The 21,238-nt window shown below is 43.3% G+C and overlaps 3 protein-coding genes across 11 annotated transcripts in view; all 3 read right to left on the reverse strand.

The window, feature by feature from the left end:
- fmnl2a (formin-like 2a) overlaps nucleotides 1-9,795 on the reverse strand; it is a 44,218-nt gene extending 34,423 nt beyond the window's left edge. For 3 of the 8 annotated variants that reach the window (XM_086123334.1, XM_086123335.1, XM_086123336.1), the window contains exon 1: nucleotides 9,204-9,794. In XM_086123334.1, the coding sequence (XP_085979460.1) occupies nucleotides 9,204-9,317 (114 nt within the window). In that variant the 5' untranslated portion in view covers nucleotides 9,318-9,794. Of the gene's footprint in view, nucleotides 1-9,203 lie in introns of all 8 variants that reach the window. The other 5 variants (XM_086123331.1, XM_086123332.1, XM_086123330.1 and 2 more) reach the window with 4 other exon arrangements.
- Nucleotides 9,796-13,555: 3,760 nt separating this feature from the next.
- Nucleotides 13,556-15,450, reverse strand: LOC147198484 (small ubiquitin-related modifier 3-like). Its single transcript, XM_086124203.1, has 4 exons — nucleotides 15,285-15,450; nucleotides 14,642-14,770; nucleotides 14,482-14,553; nucleotides 13,556-14,210 (listed from the first exon to the last, which is right to left on the reverse strand). Exons 1-4 carry the CDS (start codon nucleotides 15,303-15,305, stop codon nucleotides 14,145-14,147), a joined length of 288 nt encoding a protein of 95 aa, XP_085980329.1. The 5' UTR covers nucleotides 15,306-15,450; the 3' UTR covers nucleotides 13,556-14,144.
- A 770-nt stretch (nucleotides 15,451-16,220) lies between these two features.
- LOC147198485 (pituitary tumor-transforming gene 1 protein-interacting protein-like) lies at nucleotides 16,221-20,758 on the reverse strand. 2 transcript variants are annotated; one of them, XM_086124525.1, is made up of 7 exons: nucleotides 20,553-20,758; nucleotides 19,514-19,569; nucleotides 19,317-19,425; nucleotides 18,718-18,832; nucleotides 17,807-17,872; nucleotides 17,671-17,717; nucleotides 16,221-16,771 (listed from the first exon to the last, which is right to left on the reverse strand). In XM_086124525.1, exons 1-7 carry the CDS (start codon nucleotides 20,638-20,640, stop codon nucleotides 16,725-16,727), a joined length of 528 nt encoding a protein of 175 aa, XP_085980651.1. In that variant the 5' UTR covers nucleotides 20,641-20,758; the 3' UTR covers nucleotides 16,221-16,724. The 2 variants fall into 2 exon arrangements, with proteins under 2 accessions (XP_085980651.1, XP_085980650.1); XM_086124524.1 differs by having other exon boundaries at nucleotides 19,514-19,575; nucleotides 20,553-20,754.
- Between the last annotated feature and the right edge of the window lie 480 nt (nucleotides 20,759-21,238).

Below are 21,238 nucleotides of genomic sequence, written 5' to 3' on the forward strand. Positions count from 1 at the left end.
TGTGTATACATTTAAAAATGCACGTGAGCTGCTGGTATTTCTGCTCATTTGGGGGAAGTCATCCTCACGTCACACTGTAGTATCTGTGACTGATTGTGTGAAGCTTTAAAAGGCGAGGCCTGAACCGTTGAGTGACATGGGAGTCAGCGAATGACAGGATAGCACTGACTGGGTGTTAAGTGGCTAACCCATTAGCCAGTTTGAGTTTCGGAGTGACTGTACATCAGTTGTGTCCATGTAGCTAACGTACTAACGTGCTTGTTACGTTTTATTTGGTTACCGTACATTCAATAAAGCGCTTGAAAGTGAACCAGCGGCGGTGTCTGTCCTTGTCCAACTGTGGAGGGATTCCGAGCGATGGTAGGCTACATCAAATTAGCTTCCGACGTTTACTTTAGCATTGATGATGACTAGACAGTTTTGCCTTACAGCACAAAAACAGCACTCTCTTTTTATGAGTGTGAAATGAGCCTAAACTTTTACGCACACACTCTGGGTCGCGCTTATTGCCATTTGAGTCTGCCGTAACGTTGTTCTGTGTGGAAAAACGATCACCGCAAACCCCTGCGGCATAAGAGAAAAATGTCTAGGACTTCGAAATCCGTGATGCGGTGATACCGCAAAAAATAATAATACAGCGACGGATGACTGTGTACTCCGCTGTAATTCCAGTATTCCTTCATCGTCTTACGCCATGTGACATGCCACAACAAGAAAGCCTCTGACAATACACCGTGTGTAAAAGCAGAGTCATTAGAAATATTTTCAAATCACCCAACTCGGCGGAAATGAATCACCGGCGCTCTTATAAAAAGATGACTGGGTGCCACTTGAAGGATTTTATGCAGGGTTAACAAACTTCAAGGCACAAACTTGGATAAATTACACCAGCGTGCGACAAGACGGCATGAAAAGAGCCGACGGAAATTTGAGCGGAGTGAAAGGAGCGGGGGGAGCATGGAGGCACGTGCTGCAAGCAAGCAGTCCTCCCCGTTCATTATCACAGGATGCCGCTGTAATCCTTCGAGGTCTGCGCGGCCACAGGTGTCCCCCGTCTGTTCTCAGATTATATTTGTAATCCCCGAGAAGCCCCCCCCCCCCCCCCCCCTCTAGCCTCCCCCACTCCACGCACCCCTCCCGATCCTATTTTGGCCCAGCCGCCACCTTCATCCGGACGGTACTGTTTGTATTTGTCAAGCTGTTGCCTGGAATGTTTTACGACCGAACGCGTGAGCGCATTCCAGTGACATTCCATTCAAACTGCGACGAGTGGGAGTTTGGTCCAATTTGATGACAAACTGGATTCTTCGGTCTGTATTTTAAGATATTTGGGATGACACTATGGAAGTGTAATTTCTCTTTAGCATCTTGACTGACATCAAATTGCCGGTACGTCCTTCACAAATAAGCGCATTTAGCCGAAGTATCGTACACTCTAACGCCTTTGAGAAACTGAGGAGATAGTCCTGTGTACCTCGGGTTGCAGCAATCAAATCGTTTCAAGACTTGAGCATGGTACGATTATCCCATTGATCAATTGGATAAAAGCGGATTGGCATTAAACATTTGTTGTTCTCCTGCAATATCGGTCAATTTTGAGTGTGTACGGCTTTAAAAGGTGGGGCCTGGCCCGGTGAGTGACGTGGGCGTCGGTGAGTCTAGACTTCAAGAGTCAAGTACAACTTTATTGTCAAATTGTCAAGTCAAGTACAACTTTATTGTCAAATTGACTTGTCCTAGAAGTTATTCAAAAAGTGAAAATAATGTGTTGCCGTTTTATGGTTTCTTCCTTGGTCCTCGGTTTTGCATATGTTATGTACTCTTGCTAGCTGGACCCGTTTCACTACTTTTTGACTCAATGATTGGCTCAAAATGTCATTAAAACATTGCTAGCGAAGGCCGAAGAAGACTTGTACATATTTCTACATCAGCTGTGTGTGGGTGGATTCAAATCTTACTTCCTCTTTGAGACAAAATAATCAAATATTAAATATGGAAAACAGATGTCTCGTTACTCAATCAAGCAAAACTCCACAACAATACGGAGTAAACGATGCGACTCGACAAATGTTCCCCACACAGCGGAAACGTTATGAAGATTGGTTTGGAGCAGCAGGGAGTTGTCCAAATAAAACAAGTGTTACATGACCGCAGAGGAGGTCCGCTCAGGCCAGATGTTAGGTTGCGAAAGTGCGCGGGTCGCGATGGACTCCGTGTTCTTACTCCAAGATACCAAGAATACAAATAAAACGGGAACAAATTACTCAAAACGCTATTGTCCTTACACAAAAATAACTGTTAGGGCTTCAAAAAGAAAAAAAAGTTGCATCATTCCTACGCAAAGACAGAAAGACGATGACGTGATGCGGGAAACGACTCATCCACAGAAAAGGATATTTGGACGTATGATGAGGTCAAAGAGAGGAGGGCTAATTGACCAGCACGGCGAAGTATAAAGCCGCAGATCCTTTAATCCCGGTTTTCAATTAATCGCACCATCCCAACATATGCAACTAAGTAATAATAAAGGGGAACTTTTGTAAAGCACTCTTGACAACCGGGAACGAAATTATCTTTATTGCGCATTGTTTTGAGTCTAGATTGCCTTGTATTTGAAACAGCCTGGAGCAAAAGCTGACTCGCACTGCTTGGATGCAACACCGTCCTTCTCAAGCTAAATAGAACAGTTCAACTCCTCACGCGCGAAAATGTTTGTCGACACTTTTTCCGTTCCCTCGCAATTCTACCGTATCAGTCTATGAGGCACCTTCACGGCGAGTCCTTCAACTTATTTACTAACTTTTGACACATGGCCCTTTTCCAATGCGTTTGTGCTAGCGCTAGTTCCGTTAGCACCAGTTTTTGTTTTTGTTTTTCATCAGCGAAATTGGCTCGAAGTCAAGCTCTGGTGCTTGAAACTGGTGCTTAAGCTGGCCCCGATTACTTGTTGGGCCAGACTCTGGCGCCAACTACGTCAGGGGGGCGGCGGCCGGGTTATCATGACGATCGCAGATGTAGACGAATGACTCCACTTCAAATCTCATCAAGCTGAAGGTCAATTAGCATCTGTCTTAGTCTTTTCTATTAGGCGGCACCAATTTCATTATGATACAAACGGCTGCTTATAAGGTGTCCTGCACAAGGTGTAGAGGTGTACTTTGAATAATAAAAAAAGCAAAACAGTGGCCTACTTACGTGGAAAACTATTTGTGGTATTCCTCAGCTCGACAAACTAAACAAGCCACGTAACCTGTGCGTCTGACTAGTTTCATCTGACATTTACAGAGGAAAATAACGCAGCTTGTTTCTGTATTGAATGTTAGTTGTGTTGCCTTTGTCCAGTCGGGGTGGGGGGGGGGGGGGGGGTTTACAGGAATCTCATCCTTTAATCTCCACTCGGTCATGAGTGGCGGATTGGTTTACAGGTCTCCTGTAAGGGTGGGGGTCCTGGGGTCCAGTCAGGCCTGAAACAACAGACCCTTGTATTGTCTGGAGTCAGGATGGGGTCTGTATCAAACACTGGCAAAAGTACATTGAAATGCAAGAGGACCTCCTTATTCTGCGCTGCAGATGTTAAATCTGGCAACGCGCGGGTCGGCCGGCCGGCCGGCCGCCGGCCAGCCGCCTGCTTCTTTTGTGCCGTGCCTGAAACGAAAGGCCGGAAAGAAAAAAAAAAAAAAAGTTGTTCAAAAAGTCGGTCAACCAACTCAGGTCACAAACGCTTCCTCGCAAATAGACAAAATGTCATCAGAAAAGACCACAACAACCCCTCTTCCCTGGCGTGGGCAGCGCAAATCCAAATTTGTTTCAGAATGCGTCACGATGACAGCACATAAAGTGAACACATCCGGCAGTTCTCCAATAACACACTTACAGTCTCAGAGTAGCTCAAGGCTTTCCAAAGGGAGAAAAACAACAACAACAAAAAAGACAACACCAATGTCACAAGATAAAGCTGGCAGAGGCGCCAAAAACACACCGCCGACGGGTCAGCGTGACATCAGGATGTGTTCCGAAGGCAGCGCATGTAAACGTCAACAAATTCTTGACAGGTTACAAAAAAAGCGCCCGCCCTGAGAAGACACTTTGACCCCCGATAATCTGGCCTCTGACCCTGCAGCTGCCATCTTGGAGCCTGTACAAGATCTTGACAATGATAAATGGACTGCAGCATACGGCTTTAGCCTCTGATGTCCTCGGGCTGCGAAAAACACTCGTGCGCATCAGAAAAATACAACCCGGCTTGACTTTTCCAACGTATGCTCCTTTTAGTGGTCAACCGACAGCTCACCAAAGAAAGATTTCGGATACGCTTTAATTGGTCGAAAAATAATTCTTGCATCGTGTCGGAGTATCCAAACCTCCTTAATCGCGCAAAATGCTGCCGAAAAAATATTTTCTGTGTTTAAATCAAATATATTGCAAACGAGTACACAATACAGTGGACAATCGCTGCAGCTTTTATACATTTTTCGAATCAAGTATGCGACCAACTGTCATGCAGAATAATCCGTTGAAAATGTATTCAGCGTGATTAAACACAAGAAGAGTGTATGGCTTCGGAAAGGCAGCGCCTGACGTGGTGAGTGACGTGGGTGTCGGCGAACGAGCATGAAGCGCTGGCCTTCTGTTTTGCGCGCTGTGTGGCTCGCCGTGAGTTTTGAAATTCGCTAACAAGGCAACACATAAAATTAGCTAACATTGAGGTTCTCGTGTCTTGGTAGACGTCTTGGGTGTCTTGGGTGCCGCAAAGAAAAGAGGGATACTGTCTTGAAGAATGCATCGAGTCACGGCCCGGTCAAAATCATTCTTGCTCAGAGTCGGCATTCGCGTATTGATCTCAGTATCGGTCTTGCTCGGTAGTCTGCCACCCAAGCGGCGGAGTGAGAAGCAAACAGCCTCTCATTGACCTGCGAAGAACAATACGGAGAGAGGCCCAGCGCGCAGCCAGCGAGACCTGCTCTTACATAATCTACCGAGCCGCTGCCAGTCAGACAAGATGCCTTCGGGGTCCGCTCTGGGTATGTGAGTGCCACTTCATCACCTCACACACACCCGCCTCACCCCCCCCCCCCCCCCACTCCAGAGAGATCCCAGCACTGGCAGCCTGACGATGTCGTTCCCCAAGCATCTCGTTTCATGGCTAATTGCTGGCTGGCTTCCTGCGGATTCGAACACACGTAACCCGCAATCATCCCGAAGCGGGTTGGGGTGGCCTCTTGTAGGCTTGCCGGTTCTGGGTCGGGTGCCAGGCTCTTTGTTGGATTCCGGGCAAAATAAAGAACGCCAGTGTTCGCTTGCATTGCTGCTCCAATCGGCATGCTCACCCTATGCCGATTTCAGAATAGCCATTGTACTGATTTTTTAATGAAGAAGAGTCAACAGGGAAAAACAAGCAAGCCTCAGTGAGTCACTTCCTGGGCACCGAACCACGGCCGCTAACGTCACATTTTTTTCGGTTCACCTCCAACCGGATTAAAGAATGCCAGGCCGCGACACCCAAGATTAATAATATCAAGTCAATGACTTCCATCATCACCAAAGGTCTTGGAAGATAACCGGGGGCCTTGACGCACCAATCCAAGGTCGGAAGTCGAAAAGCGGGCCGGGCGTCGGTACGCACAAACTGCTAGTTGCAGTTTCGTTTGGTATGAAGTCTCCTTCTCACAAATTCTCAGAGTCAGGCGCTGATCTTCTCTGCCATAGATAAGAAAGGCATGTTCACAATCACGTGTCCTTGGTCATGTCCTGGGCCGTAATCTAAACCCAAATAGTCATTGTTTAGAGAACAGGGGACCGTAAATGATGTCCAAGTCTTGCTCATCAAGGGTTAATTGGGAAACATTTCAACCCCCCCCCCCCAAAAAGCGCTGTATATTCACAATTGAGTACAACATAGTTCTAAGTCCTTGCGCATTTTCAACAATAATCTTCAAAGATGTATAACACGGGTGTCAAAGTCAAGGCCCGGGGCTAGATCTGGCCCACCACATCGTTTTATCTGGCCCGCGAAAGCAAATCAAGCATTTCAAGTTCCATGACGCTCGCTAAAGTCTGAACCAAATTTTCAAATTGTCATATGTAATCCACAATAACAGTGATTATTTTTGACTTCGGATTTTAAAACTAGTTATCCATCAATTTGTTGTGCGCTGTGTATGTAATATGTGGAGGTGATTCAACATTGATATGGTTTCCCCAAAATTCATCACGGCCTTCCAAAGGAAACCGTAACTACAATGTGGCCCGCGATAAAAATGAGTTTGACACCCCTGATGTTTCATGTATTTAGAAACACATCGAGGATTTCACATGACTTGGTCATAGAAGGCCGATTCTCTTCTATCCTATTCAACAAAAGCAGCAGGCTGTCCCAAATCGCAGTAAATAGCGCCGTTGTGTTTCATCTCGAGTGCCAGCATTGACTCGATTTCCAAAACGGCTCACTGCTTGATAAGCGGCGGCAATCTTTGCAAAGGCCCGTTCTCGAACGTGAGCGCCGACTAAATCCCAGCGATTCCCTTCCGTGAAACGGGGATTAGCTGTTGATCAAACCTATTAGCCACATAAACTAGCCTCTTTTTCTACTCCAGAAAGTTTGAGGGGGAAAAGCGACCGAAGAAGAAAATTGGGTGTCAAATTCACAATAGTAGCCACACATGACTTGATTAATACCAACTAAAGACTGATTAGACAGTTGAGTGTGTTTTTGTTTGGCGAGGTGGGGGATGAAAGCAGAAAAACGCTAAGGTCGGGCAAGACCATCTTCCAGGGGGACAAAAACAAATCAATAGTAGTCTGATTGACAGAGAGTGTAACAGAGAAGCTCAGTAAACGTAACCTTGAGTCGATTTCATCGAGCTATGACTAATCATGACACGTCTCCGGTACAAAGTTTGGTCATTGCAGCGCTGATGAATGAGTCGGGTGACAGGGGCGGGTAATCAGCAGCCATTTAGATTTCAATTCACGGTGATAAAGGCCGGCATTGTCATCGCACGGGCAATCAAGGCACGGCACGCGTGATTCCAGTCGAAATGACGCTACGTAAGGCTTAAAGCCTGCGATTAGGGCGCTCGATTCCTTGAAATGCCGCAGGGGCTTCCATGCCCATCGAGAGCGGAGGCATCGCGCAGCACACCCCCAAAAATATGAGGACACACCGATTTCTGAACAGCAGAAGCACCGCCGATGGGTTGAAACAATTGCGGACAAGGCGGGCTTTGACGTCGTCTGCTGTTCGTGAAAGTTTGAAAACCCAAAAGGTTTTTCTTGCCACGTATTTGTAAGGCGGGGAACTGTCACTGGGTGAAAAGAAGCAATGGTCACGCGGATCCTTTCGAGAGCCGCTTCCCAACACAAAGACATTTTTCTTATTTTCGTGTTGAGGTTTCCAGGAGGGGGAAAAAAAAAAAAACCCCGATGGCTGACGTACCCGCTCGAGTCGTGTTTATGTCTGTAACGTGTGCTGTGTCAGGTCGAGTCAGTCTAATCAGCAAGGGGATCATGAAGGAAGCAGCCGACCCATCCAAACAGGCCGCACGGGGATCTCGCCTGATCATCTTACTGACTTGTCGACTACCAATTTGAAATCACGTATGAATGGAGCAGGAAATGATTTTTTTTCCGATCATACGAGCCTTAAGAAGTCGCCGTCTCGAGTTCCTTCCCTGGCTGAGCCGCTCATGTTTATGAGTGCACAATAAGTGAGCGACAGTCACGTTTGACCCATATTTCTGAAGCGCTGCTCAAATTTCAGACCAGCTGCTCGACCGCAACTTTTCATCTTCTGGGATCTTTAGCAGCTAAAAAAGGCACGGCCGGAAATCTTACCCACAAAATCACGTTGAATCCCACATTGAAAAAAAAAAATCTTGAGTTTTATTCACTGAGAAATAAAAGAAACGCTTTTTTCTGACAAAGTTAACAACACTGTACACAGTTCATCCAAGTCATGTGGCCCATCAAAAAATGAGTAACTTGTTTATTTTGGCCTTATCCCGCAAACTACAGCTAAAAATGTAACGTCTTTGAATGAGGTCATCATTTTCAGCTTTGATGTGACATTGCCAGAGAGGTAATAATTAAAACTTTTTTTTACTTAATGTAGAATGGCACCAAGGACAAATTGTTTTTCGGCCACAATGTTTCTGTAGTTACCAGAGAACGCTTACAGTTAGTCGAGTTTCAATTTGTTATTCTACAACCAACTAAATTCACAACCAGACCCACAACACAATGTCCCCTATGAGAAGTTGCGCTGGGATAGCATTAATATGCCTAATGGTTCAATGAATCTCCCTGTAGATCAAAACTGAGCATGGTTGCACCAGCCAAATCATTTTTTTAGCGCTAGCTAAAACCTACAGAGCAAGAGGTCTTCAAAGGCAGAGGCAGCATTTTAGCTGTCTTTTTTAATTGTGTCGGACCATTATATTGGGCCAGTCTACGTACGGTTGTTAACTTGTCTGCCTTGGTTTTAGATATACATAACACAAGACTCTCCCTCAGAAAGATCAATACTCAGCAAGTTCTGCACAGCGTTTATGACAACGTGACAGATGGTCCAGCTGCTGACCTCACAACGTTACAAATGACAGCCTCAAAGCCTTTCTAAATTGGTATCTTCCTTCCTCAAAAGATATTTTAAGTGGTGCTTTGTTATGGAGTCATGAGCTGAAATTAGTTGTTCGCGTCTTTGTCCTGTGATTCTCAAAGCGTGGCATGTGAAAGAATCACTAAATATAGTTCAGTTGTATTTAACCTTATGTTGCAATACTTGGGAGAGACGAGCATTAGGCGTTTAGTGATACTTGGTGGAAAACCGTTGCAATTCAACACCTTAGTCAAAGGGTGATATTAGCTAACGTTTTTCGAGTTCATGAAATATGTAATCCCGCACTAAGGGTTTCCAAACTTGGGTTTGGTCCTAAAAGGAGCTTTTTATTCACTTTTGGGATTTTGTCATGACAATATATGCTAAATTTCCGACTGTTTTGTGGCTGAAAACGTTTGGGAAAGCCAATAATCTGAAGCAACATGACACAGGGATCTTTACTAGGTTGGTCTCCCACTAGGTTGTGGCAACAACAAAAGATATCAGGCGTGTTGGACTACCAAGAGTACAACCCATACTCGCATAGCCATCCTATCCCACGATTGACAAAGAGCAAGCATACATTTGAAAACTTTTTTGTACTCACCAAAACTATAGCGAATCTTTCCTCCAGTTCCCCCGGATCCGGCATTGGTAGTTTTAGGGGCATATTGTGGCCCCTGAGATCCGTGTGCTGGTCCATGCTCCCTGCGTTCCCCATGTTGAATTGGAGCAACCAGTTGTTTAGTTCAACCTACAAATAAAAAGTATCCACACGCGTTTATATTTTAAAAAAAAGGTTCTATTCCTTGCCCGTGCTCACTTCAACATATCGAGCACATGCGAGGAGTGTGGAGTGGGGGCAACGGAGGAGCCCGTGGTAAGGGCGCATTTTCCCGGGAGTGCTGCGGAGGAGGGCGGGTGGCGGCCGGCGGAGGTGCTGGTGGTGGTAGTTGGAAGACAGACCTGGAAACTTCACTCGTTGTTATCCGAATTTCGCCCAATTTCGATCACGCTTCCGGTCGGCGAGGATGACGAGGGGCATGATTCAAGCTTTACTCTTAGTTTCCACGTCGCGGAGTAGTCCCGACGAGGAGGTGATGTGTGTTATGTGTGTGTGTGCTCATTAACTAATCCCTCCTCTCTGCTCAGAAGATAGTCAAGGAGGAGGGGGCGTGCTAACTCACACACACCCGCTCATCCCGCACCACAATGACTCCTTTCAACCGGGCCGAGCCTCCTTCTTCGTCTTCTTTAGCTCCACTAAAGCCGTAGCCAAGGAGATGACATTTTGCTATTGCATTGTGGTACATTGAGTCCCCGAAAACAAAGCACCCTGGCCCGGGAGGGTCACTATCGTTTTTAGACGACATACATATTCTTTCGCCACGTTGAAAGTGCCCGTGTTTATTTGCTATATATTTCAAAGACAAACGTGCACACGTAGCTTACGTTACCGTAAACACATCGTACCATCAAAGTGGCCATTTTACGAGGCGCGGTCTTTCTTTCAAGTAAAGTTATGAGATCCCACAAATTTGTTGCAAGCATCGCGAGGGTTCCAAAATATGTGTTGCTATGCAACGTTCCCTCAAACTACAGTACTACGTTTTTGCCCCAAATGGCAATTAAAATACCGTTTTTTGATAGCCACGCCCACTGGGCTGACTCGCAAGTGCCCTTGATCATGAAGCGGAAGTAATAAAAGCACTAATTTCCTTAATATTAGTTTGCCACAAAGTCATCCCTTAAGGCAAATCAATTACGCAACCAAATTCCACCAGCAACTTATATACATATATATAGAGAGAGAGAGAGAGAGCGAGAGAGAACGAGGACAATAATACAATAATGTGATAACTTTTGTGGTCCACAGGCCAATTAAAAGACATTTTTTGAAGCCGCGCCCAGTGGGCTACACCTCCGGAGTTACGTCATAGTTAACGCATCTAATGTTGCTTGGCTAATTTTGAACCCATGGGCCAATGATGGCGTTCAGTAACCACAACTCGTTTAATAGCAAGCTAAGGGCTTATCAAAGGGCGAGTCAGAACAGAGTACATTTTTTTTAAATGATGTACTAAATCACTTTTTTAGTGTGTCTTGGACTTCATTTTAATAGGTGTAAATATATAAATAAACAAAAGGGAAAACAGTGCCACCTGGTGGGGCACTACCTGACCTGCTTTGTGACGTAAGGTAATCTACTGCTGCGGGTCCCAAAGGAAGAGGCCCCTTAAAGGATGGGCCTTTAAAACAACAGGTTTCCCTTTCTATACTATATGTAGAAAACGTTAAAGCAGCTGGGCAGCTGTTGCATTGAATTACGACTGATGCCGCTTACACCGGTTAATTTCAAGCAAAAGGTATAGTTTGAAGGGGTTTTAGAGCACTTTTGGACTGATTTTTCAAGACCCGCACAATATTGTTTTAGGTGAAAATACAGAACGAGAGCTAAAACCTGACAAAAGAAATTGCAGAGAAATTCCATCAGAAAAAAAGTTTGCTTCTACTTTTTTTTTCCTCTTCCTCAGTAATCAGCATTAGAACGTGGATTGGTTTCACCAATAAGAAAACCAAACACCAAAAAAGCAGAGAAAATTCTCTTTTCATATCAAGAAACATGTAATCGAGAAAAGTGACTTTGATGAGAATACTTTCTGCTTTCATGACACCTCAAACTAGAAAACAACAAAAAACAAGACTGCGAAAGGGCAAATAATTTATAGAGCAACTTTGGATTAGGAATGTACATTTTTTTCCTTCACCCCATTCTCAAGTTATATACAGGTACATACATATATAAATACATCTGTCAGTTTACTACACTTAAGTAATTCAATGTCCACTGCCTTGAGATGAGAAAATGTTATTCAGCATCTTAAAGAAAAGAACCACTTGAGATTCAATTTATGACGAGAGCGCAAACACAATCATTGCCACATCAGAGGCCAGGGTGGGGACAACACAGCGGGGGTGACGTCAGCATTGGGAGCTGTGGAGACGAGCGGAGCGACTGGTCGTCCCCACGCGCACAACAACACACACACACACACACACTGCTTCCATTCAGGCAGCCAAAGTGCGTCACGTGCGAGGTCGACTGGATGCGAGTGACCTCATACGATCACAACGTGCTGCATGTTAACTTGATTTGCTGGGCCTGCAATGGAGAGCGGACCACCACCCTGCGCCCTCAGTCCTGCTGTGTCCATCATGGTCTATTATCCTAAATTCCTTTTTGACTATAGTAAGCACCCGCTTCTGCAATCTGAGAGTAGGAGAGAAATGAAGACGCAGGCGCCATAATGACTTGCTCGAAACGCTAATACGGCGGTCGATATGAATTATTTCATTGAAATGATTGTTGCAGGGGGCACAGTGAGCGACTGGTTAGCACGTCCTTCTCACAGTGCAGAGGTCGCGGGTTCGATTCTGTGCCCCGGGCCTTCCTGTGTGGAGCCACAAAGGTGCATCTTATTAAATGCACTTGGTACTTGTATCATGACGACTTAACACCGTCTCCCATTTGCAATTCAGCATATTTGGATAAATGTAAAATAGTGAACTCGATGGGCCTTTTTTTTCCCCCCATCATCAATGAGCCATCTGTGGCACGGAATAATGCAAACTGTGTGCTGTCAAGCACATCGTCACATGACATAAGGCGCAGTGAACGAGCCGTGAAAGCAGCCACAAGCATCTTTTCTGTTCGAGTTATAACAGGGCCAGAGTGGCGAAAACATGAAGCATTGGTGTTAAAAGTCGATTACTTTTTGATACTTGGCAAATTTCTCCATTGCGGGACTACCAATGGTTGTCTTATAGCTTGTAGGCCTTAAACATATTCCATATCATCAAAAGTTTGGCATATTGGGGCTATAGTGTAAAATTTCAGGACGAATTTATAATGCATCGCGACCTTTGTAAGTCAACCATAATTTCACCATTTGCACAACATTAGAATGACATCCAAAATTCCACGTTTTAGGAGCTTTTGCACAATTTTGTTTTCTTTATAAGAGCCAATGGGCAAAATGGACATGCTTGACAAAAGTCTTGCTTGAAAAAAGGCCTTTGTGCGACTCGTCCAGTCTCTCTATTGCAACCTGATCACAACTAAGCTCTGTGGATACCTTCTGTTTGAAGCCTCGCAACAATGAGTCATCTTGGGCTCTGGTCAAATGTGATGCAGCAAGAAACTTAATGGTCAAATGTTGCTCTTGAGCTCCTTATCAAAGAGTAAGATGTCCAAAAAGTACCTAAGTGTTGGACATGCATTAAAAAAAAAAAGAAGACATTAAATTCACCTGTAAAGGTTCATGTGTATTTTAGCCTCATCCTGCAATTTCAAGCAAAAGCCAACCATCCCTTACTTTTTGTGAGCTTTGGTGAGACAATCAAATGAAAAACACAGGAAGTCAAGCATTACCCATCTTTAGAATTCAATGCACATCCCATTAGCCTGATAGAGCCCAAATCGTTTATGTTCTTTGGAAAAAAATAAAATCGTCCAAGTGTTTGCTGGTCTTGTCTTGACCACGACTTGGATAATAACAGATTTTTTGGGGGGGGGGGGGGGGGTAATTCTTAGCAAACGGCGTTGTTTTTACTGTGAGTGAAAGAAAGTTGAAAAAGACAATCACGCGGTCTGCACTGGCTCTGTTCAAACAGTTTATCAGGAATTAGACAACGCTGGCCTCTCGTGGATCTAAAATGTACTGCACCGCAGTCTCCGCGGTTGGAGGCGAGGTGCGTAGGCTACAGCGCACTTTTTTGTTTGAGAAGCTGACAAATTCCTCAGCCGGGTGTGTTTTAGACTTCTGCTTATTTCATACTAAACATACGAGTAATCTCTGGTTAATTAAAAGGGAATATTTATGCCCCCGCAAGCTCCATAGGAAAGCAAATTAACTGGGTCTGGAGAAACAAAGAACAGTAACAATTAGGCACAAAAAATTATAAAAAGAACACTTTATTTAGCGTTTGTAGTTTTTTTTCTTTTTTTGGTCCAGCAACATGACGTGACTGACTGATTTTTAGCATTCGGTTCAATCTGCTCCGAGTGAAACGTCACACACAGACCAACATCATTCATACGCATCTCTCTGCAAACGTGGATACAAATCACGGCAAATATAGCTACTTCAAAACAGACAACAAATCAGGTTGGGGTGAAATTATGAGAATTGATTTTGCTCCAAAGGCCGTCAAAATAATTGGGATGAGGGGGACATCCTGAATTCAACCTGACAAATATGATTAAAAAAGGATTTTGGCATCAAGTTCCTGTAAAAATTGAGACGCACAAGAATGCCTACCGTCGGACACACAAATGGTCTTGGTTTGCAAGAAACCGCCTATCATCCTCCCAATTCTTGAACTGTAAAATCTGCCTGTGGTGAAAAGCCTGGCAGCAAAATATGGGGTTAGGCCGGGCGGGACAAGGAAAGAAAAAAAAAAAAAAAAAGAAAGAAAAACAATAATAAACAATTACAAAATGAAAAACAATGGTGTGGACACATTCCCCGAAGAGGAGTCTCTCCACTTAAGAATAGCTTCCTCCCGTTTGTTGCTGGAACACGTCGATAGTGTCTTCGTCCTCCATTTCCAACTGCACAACAGCAACGCAAACTGTCAAGTCAGTGCACACCTCGTCGCATTTCAACACCTAAGCATCGACTCTACAAGTGTTGGAATTTTGCTTCCTCCTTATCACATAACAGATAGGTTCTCTGACAAGTGTGATGATGCATATTCTGACAGTCTCCTCTGTCCTGGCTGCTCAGTAATAGTTAAAAATCAGAGTATAATGGAAATGGACGCCCACTGAAAAGCGTGTCAAGATGATTGTATTGCATTACGTAAGGATGTGTACGACCAACCTGTGAAGGTGTGTCCGTCTCATTTATGGGCTGCCCATCAAACCTAAACCTTATCTGACGAATCGACAGTCCCTGGACATAGACAGGAGTCACTAAAGAATGTGAGGTCAACACAAATTTGCCAGCATGACAGCACTCCAGCAGCAAGAGTCGCACGTACCTGCCGTTCACAGTATGCTTTCATGAGTTTGCTGAGAGGCGTGTGCCTCTTGATTTTGAACTGTACCACCGAGCCATCTTGACCGGCCACTTTCAGGTTGATGTGGTCGTTCTCCGTCTTCACTCCTTCCTGCGCAGACACAACAGAAGTCGTCAGTTTCAAGATTAAAATCAATGGGACAGCGAGGGAAAGATGTGTCTTTGTATCTTTCCAACCGGCTACGCTATTCATGCTCGGTTAGCACGCCGAGCTAGCCCGAGTTGGAACTGGCGCAGAAAGCCACAATGGCGCAAACGACGGCTGGAGTGTGGATTTGGTGTAAGTGCGCCTCAACAGGAATAGGACGCGCAGTATCGACATATGGTCATCCGGTCGTAATGTAAAATTATCAGAAAATGTGCCCAAATTTGTCCATTTATTCGATAAATTGTCCGAATGTGCCAACCTTTGTTTTAGCGCCCGCTCCCTCCCTCCGCGCTCAAATGCGCCGTCCTGACCCAGCCGTGGAAGTGACGCTCTTACCATTAGCATCCTGTACTAACCGATTAGCTCACCGTTAGCTTAGCAATAGCATCCCGTGTTAACCGATTAGCTTAGCACCCGCCGGTTCCCCAACGGAGAGGGGTAGGTGTACAGCACTCACCTTTGGCTTTTCGTCCGACATTCTTGCCCGTTTGAGGGGGTAGGACCACGTGAATCGAAGGAGGAGACCGACTGTTATTTCAGTCGCGGCGAAGAGTCCGCAGTCTATCGACCGTCTTCGGTTTTCGTGTGCGGCAGGCGCGCGCACCGAAATTTAAACTGTAATTCGATCACGGGGGTCACGTGATCCGATTTGCTGGGCGGGCCTCTGCTCGCGGGAGCGAGCGCGGCGATTTGCGCGTGGCCGTTGAGGGGGGCCATGCGCGTCCACGAGAGTATATGATGAATTACTGCTGCTTTTAGTGGGAAAAGTGTGGGTGTTGAAACTGTTCTCCTGGGAAAGTATGGGCATTGAAACCTTTCGAAAAGTACATGCACTGGAGAAGAGTAGTGGTGTTGATTAAATCAGGGGAAGGGTGAAAAAAAAACTTTATTAGAAAAACAGGGATTAAAACAGTGTTGGCAACTTTCAAGTGTGGGTGGGTGTCAAATTGTTTCAACGCAAACAGTGAAAGCCAGGGTGTTTGGAAAAGTGTGTGCGTTGAAACCTCTTGCCGGCACAATTGTGGGTATTGAAACTTCTTGAAAAGTGTTGGGGTTGGAAAAGTGGTTTTTAAAAAATATAATTGTGAACGTTTCATTTTGAGAAGTGCGGGGTGTAGAAGTCTTTTGACTGGAAAATTGTTGGGGTTGGAAAAGTGTGGGTGTTTAAAAATAATTGTGAATTGTGGGTGTTTTTTGTTTGGAAAAGTCTGGGTGTTGAAACCTTTGGTTTGGTGGTACGGCTTGAAGACAAGTCAAAATTGAAGGTGTGGTGGAACAGAAAAAAAATTCAACAGGATTTCCTTTCAGTGACGTTTTGCGTCTGGATTACGTGTGGCTACCTCACAAAATGTAGCATGTTGGAAATTCGGAGCAGTGCAAAACGCAACAAAAATTTGAGAAAAAAACATCCATTTTATTTTCACACGGGTAATAATGACATGGGGGTGTAAACAAATTCACATGTGGAACGTCATGCTCTTAAAAGAGACACGTATTATTTCATGTTACAACTGGGCAGAATTATAAACAGTACAAACAGGAGCATTGTGAAAATACTGCCGTTTCAAACACAAGTCGCCATTTCTTGCTGGAGTGAGTTCACTCAGTCAATAGTGCAATGCTCGAAATAACAAGGTAAGACCCCAAAAATATTAAAATGGTAAGAATATATATCAAGTTCAGAAACTTTTTTTTTTGGGGGGGGGGGGGGTAGGAAGGCGCAAACGTGAATACAATCAAAGGAAAAGATCACAGTTAAGCATACGATTTATGTCCAGGTTAAATCGGGAGTGTACATTCTTAAATTGTGGTCTCCACTTGAATAGATGCCTCACTTCAAATAAGACAGCCACTACTCTACGGTGGAGTAATCCACTTGAAGAAGAAGCCGGGGGATTTATTTCTTCTCATCCATGCGAGAGTAGGGATTATCCTTTGAAAGGCCTGCAAAAAGAAAAGCATCATGAGAACACACCAACAGAATGAATACACAGTTTCGGGAATTTACAATGGACGATGTATTTTCAGTTTGCGTCCTGTGAATAATCCTCAAATTGTGTTTTGTTTTGTGTGTTTTTTTAAGACCAAGAGAGGGCACTACAGGCTCGTTTAATGCTCTACGTTTTTAAATGAGGTTGTCTTTCCCTTGGAGCAGAGAACATTTTTCAGAAAAGAAAAATAAACTTCTGAAAAACAAAAATCTGATTGTATTATGGTCCGTGAGCACTGACCCATTATAAAATGACAATATACATTTTTGGAATAAATTGGAACAAAATATTAATTATCTCTGTTAAGAAAAATGTGTATAATGTTTTACTGTTACGTAATTATTTTATTGTGAATATGTTTTTAATATGTTTCTTTATTTGAAAAGTGTTATTAAATTGATTTATGTTTTCAAATACATATGAGGCTGTTTAATTTTTTTTAAGTTTTGGTATTTTTTTGTGTATTTTTAAAAAATATTACATTATCTTCATATTGTATAAAATAGATCCAATTTAGACAATTTAAAAAAACATTCAATGTTCTTTTTTTTTACATTTTCATAAGGATTATTAATTTTATTAAATGTTCTTTGCATCCTTTTTCATAGTTGTTTTGTTTTAGTTGATCATTTTTAAAGGTGTCATCATTAATTTGTATTGAATAGGAACTATATATATATATATATATATATATATATATATATTAAATTGTTTTGTTTTTTTTGTGGGCGGGGTTTTTGTTTGTATTTTCATGTATTTTATTGTTTTCATACGCGTCACTGTCTTCGGAGAAATGAACATTGCTGGTGTACTAGAGAAAGAACAAATTTGTGCAAAGTAAACAGGCCTGACCATATTTCTGTCGTATTTTGTCATGCCTCAGCTGCATTTCCATCCTCCTGCGATGACAGAAACAAACACAAAAGTGACAAACAGGCCTTGGCCCGCGTGGAAGTGTATGAACTTAGTGAAATGGACATTTATTTACCTTTCTTTTTGACGGGCGCTCCTCGCACGGGTTTGTTCCTCCGCCCTTAAATCCTCGTCGTCATCACTACAAGATTGTAAAAGCATGTGGTGTTTTGGGGTTCGTACCAGGGTGTCCAAAATCCGACGCCCAAAAACACGTGCGATAAGCAAAATAGCACTGGACAGTATTGTACTTCATAAGAACACACATACATAAATAAAAGAATGAAACAGTGTGTGAATCAGGATTTCACGCTTCAGTGTCCATTGACATTGTTCTTCTGTTGTGTGCGCCTTGGCCACTAGGGTGCAGCATAACGGACGTACGTAAGACACAAAGAAGAGTTTCACAACTACTACTCCGGAAGCTGTAGTGAAAGGAGTGTTTTTGCAGAGGATAAAGAAAATATGCCAGTGAATTAGGGCCGCACAATTGGATCAATTCTAATCGCGATTCATTATTTTGGCAGGAACGAGAAATAAACCTGAACAGGTCAGCCGAGCACCAGAGGGCAATACATGGTTGAGGCTTCATTATGTTAGGCAAGTGACGATAAGATAAGAGCATATTTTTGTCATTTATTCTAAAATGAGAATACACTTGTTTTAATGTTGCATGTTTCACGTTAAAAACAAAAATGTAAAAAAACGTTTTCGCTAACTTGATGAATTATTGTTTTGCAATGTCTGCTAGAGCAATGGGACTCGCTGCCACATGTATTTTTTTTGCTCACAAATAAAGCCCCCCCCCAAAAAGTGAAAGCGGCCCTTAAATCTTCTTTTATAAACACGAAAAAAAAAATTTGAGCACTCATGGTTTGATTGTGTGAGGAACAGTGCGTAGAGTGCAGCGGGGCCTTTGGAGACGGGTCGTATCAGCCCCGACGTATAACGAGCCATTGTGTTCCCCCATGCGGTCACATGACTCACCTGACTCGCTGGCGGCGGCGGCGGCGGCAGCAGCAGCACAGGCAGCACACCAGGAGACCCAGCACCAAAAGGCCAGACAGCACACTAAGCGTGATCATCACCGTCTGGAAGTTGACTGGGCAGCAGAAAACGGAAAAAGCGTTTCACATCCCACCAGACGGTTGCCGTGAAGTGATTACGTGGAGCGACAGCTCACTCCAATCCAATAAAAGCAGTTTGCACGCAAAAATCTCATAAAACTGACAATCCGATTTCAAAAGGAAGTCAAGTCTTCTTTTATTATTACAATAATCTGACCTGTGCGGCCCATCTCAACACGTTATTCGGGTTAATATTGCGGCTCAAATAACAACTAATCACGTCTCAGTTTGCAAACGCCAAAATATGAAAAATAGCGATAAAAACTAAATATAAAATATGAATAAAAAGTACAAATGAAAAACAATTTTTAAAAAAAACAATGGAAAAAAATCCCAATAGAAACGTAATGACTACAAAACAAATGAAATAAAAGTGGTCACTTTTATGACATATTTCTTACTCATCACATGTCAGCAACACGCGTATCAAGACTAATTTTAGTGTGCTGGACGGCTTACCCCAGCATACGCCCCATCTCGCGTCACTCAAGGGGCACACGCTTTTCGGAGGCAGGATGTTCTTCACCGGGTAGTCCAGGCACTGCTTGTTGGGCGCGCACCACAAACACTGCAGCAACACGCACACACAAAACGTAACGCAATCAAACTCATGTGAAGCACGGTACATGACATGTATGAAAAACATGCACACTTACGGAGGCATTCTGTAGACATTCTGCACAGCTGCTGTTGGACTTGGAGGCGCACGACACTGCAACTGACACAAAACACACTCAAGCATTGAAAGTGCGTCCGATAAGCCGCAAATAAAGGTCACGGGTTCTAGTGGGCTTTTACTGACATCCATGGTTTGTTGCTTTAGGTTTTGTGCTTACACTGCTATTTCAAACAGTTCGTAATTGTTTAGACCCCCGACTACCATTTCAGTTCCAGCTGATTTACCCCAAATCCATTTCGGATGTTCAAGTAGGCTTTTTATGACTTCTTTGGGCTGTCGAACATAAGCCTGAAGGTTTTGTGCTAACACCGAGTGCTATTTTGAGCTGTTCATAAATCCTTCTACCTAGACAAAAGGTTCAGTGCCAGCCGATTTACCCCAAACAAATTGCAGATGTTCTAAAAGGCTTTGTTCGTTTGCTTTCACTGGCACTGATGGTTATATTTTTTGTTTAACTGGAGAATGCTTTGATAGATTGTGATGCATTACTTTAGCTGTTAAAGATGTATTCCAGTAGTCATTTTTAAAATACCATTTCTAATGTACTTTAATTCATGAATACAAAAATTACTTACTATGGTAGTTAAGAATGTTTTCGACCCATTTCTTCGTCTTCTTTTTTTTTTTTTTTTTTTAAATAAGATGGTCACATGATTTATGGAGCCATGGGCGGATTAATGGGTAGGGCTGAAAAAAAATGTGAAACGACATGTAGAGTATGTACAGTATAGGAGGGATAAAGCTCAAACTTTGCAAGTGGTTTAAACTTCAGTCGTGTTGTATTGCAATCAACAGAGAAAACAGCCGAGTGTGACCATAATATATAACCTATATATACTCTATATATAGATAGATAGATGTATTTATATATAGTCGCTTGAGTTAAAACAAAATCCCTTGTTTTCACCCCTGCGATTTTTAGCAAATCAAGCTAACAGACAAAACACATTGGACTGTTGTCATGTGACCAAGAAAAAGGGCAACAACAAGAGTTGAAAGTGTGTCCAAAAACTTACCGGCAGGAAGAGAAGTCGTCGATGTTTGCTCCTGCGCGGCGACGAGAGCGGACAAAAGGAAAAGAAAAACGCCGTCGGAGGTCCACATCGCGAGTACGACAATGAAGTGAAATGCTCGGTAAAATAAAGTACAGTCGCCAACGGTTGCCAACTGGAGAGGGCAGGGGTGGCGTCACTGGTTCCTGTGAGGCGTCATCAAACAGCAGCTAATGTTTCGAAACGTCTTCGGTACTACGTCATCATTTGGCGTTCGCTAAAGAGGAGTGAGCGAGTGTACGCTCACCACGGTTAACTTTTATGTTCGAGTAAGATACTCTACTACGTTGCAACATGTGATTGTGTTCAGTGTTGTTGAGTTTAAAGACAAAAGCAAAACTCGACATATATGTTATTAGTTTTGATCATAAAATTACTTCTGTGATGATGATTATTATTAAGTAGTAGTAGTGTTTTGGAGTATCAGTAGTGTATTAAATATGACTACAAATTATTACGTTCCTATTACTAATATATATATATATATTTTTTTTTCTCTTAGGATGTTTAATATGTGGCTGTAGGATGATAAATATTTTTGTTATGACCATTTTACAATTATAAAAATACTGATAAATATAACCAAAATAAACTCATGAGTTATCAGTTAAACGGAAATTTGCAGTCACTACTGTAGTAGTAATACAATA

This window comes from Hippocampus guttulatus, chromosome 11 (genome assembly GCF_054856545.1).
Source record: "Hippocampus guttulatus isolate MCC_2025c chromosome 11, RoL_Hgut_1.0, whole genome shotgun sequence".
Lineage (NCBI taxonomy): Eukaryota > Metazoa > Chordata > Actinopteri > Syngnathiformes > Syngnathidae > Hippocampus > Hippocampus guttulatus.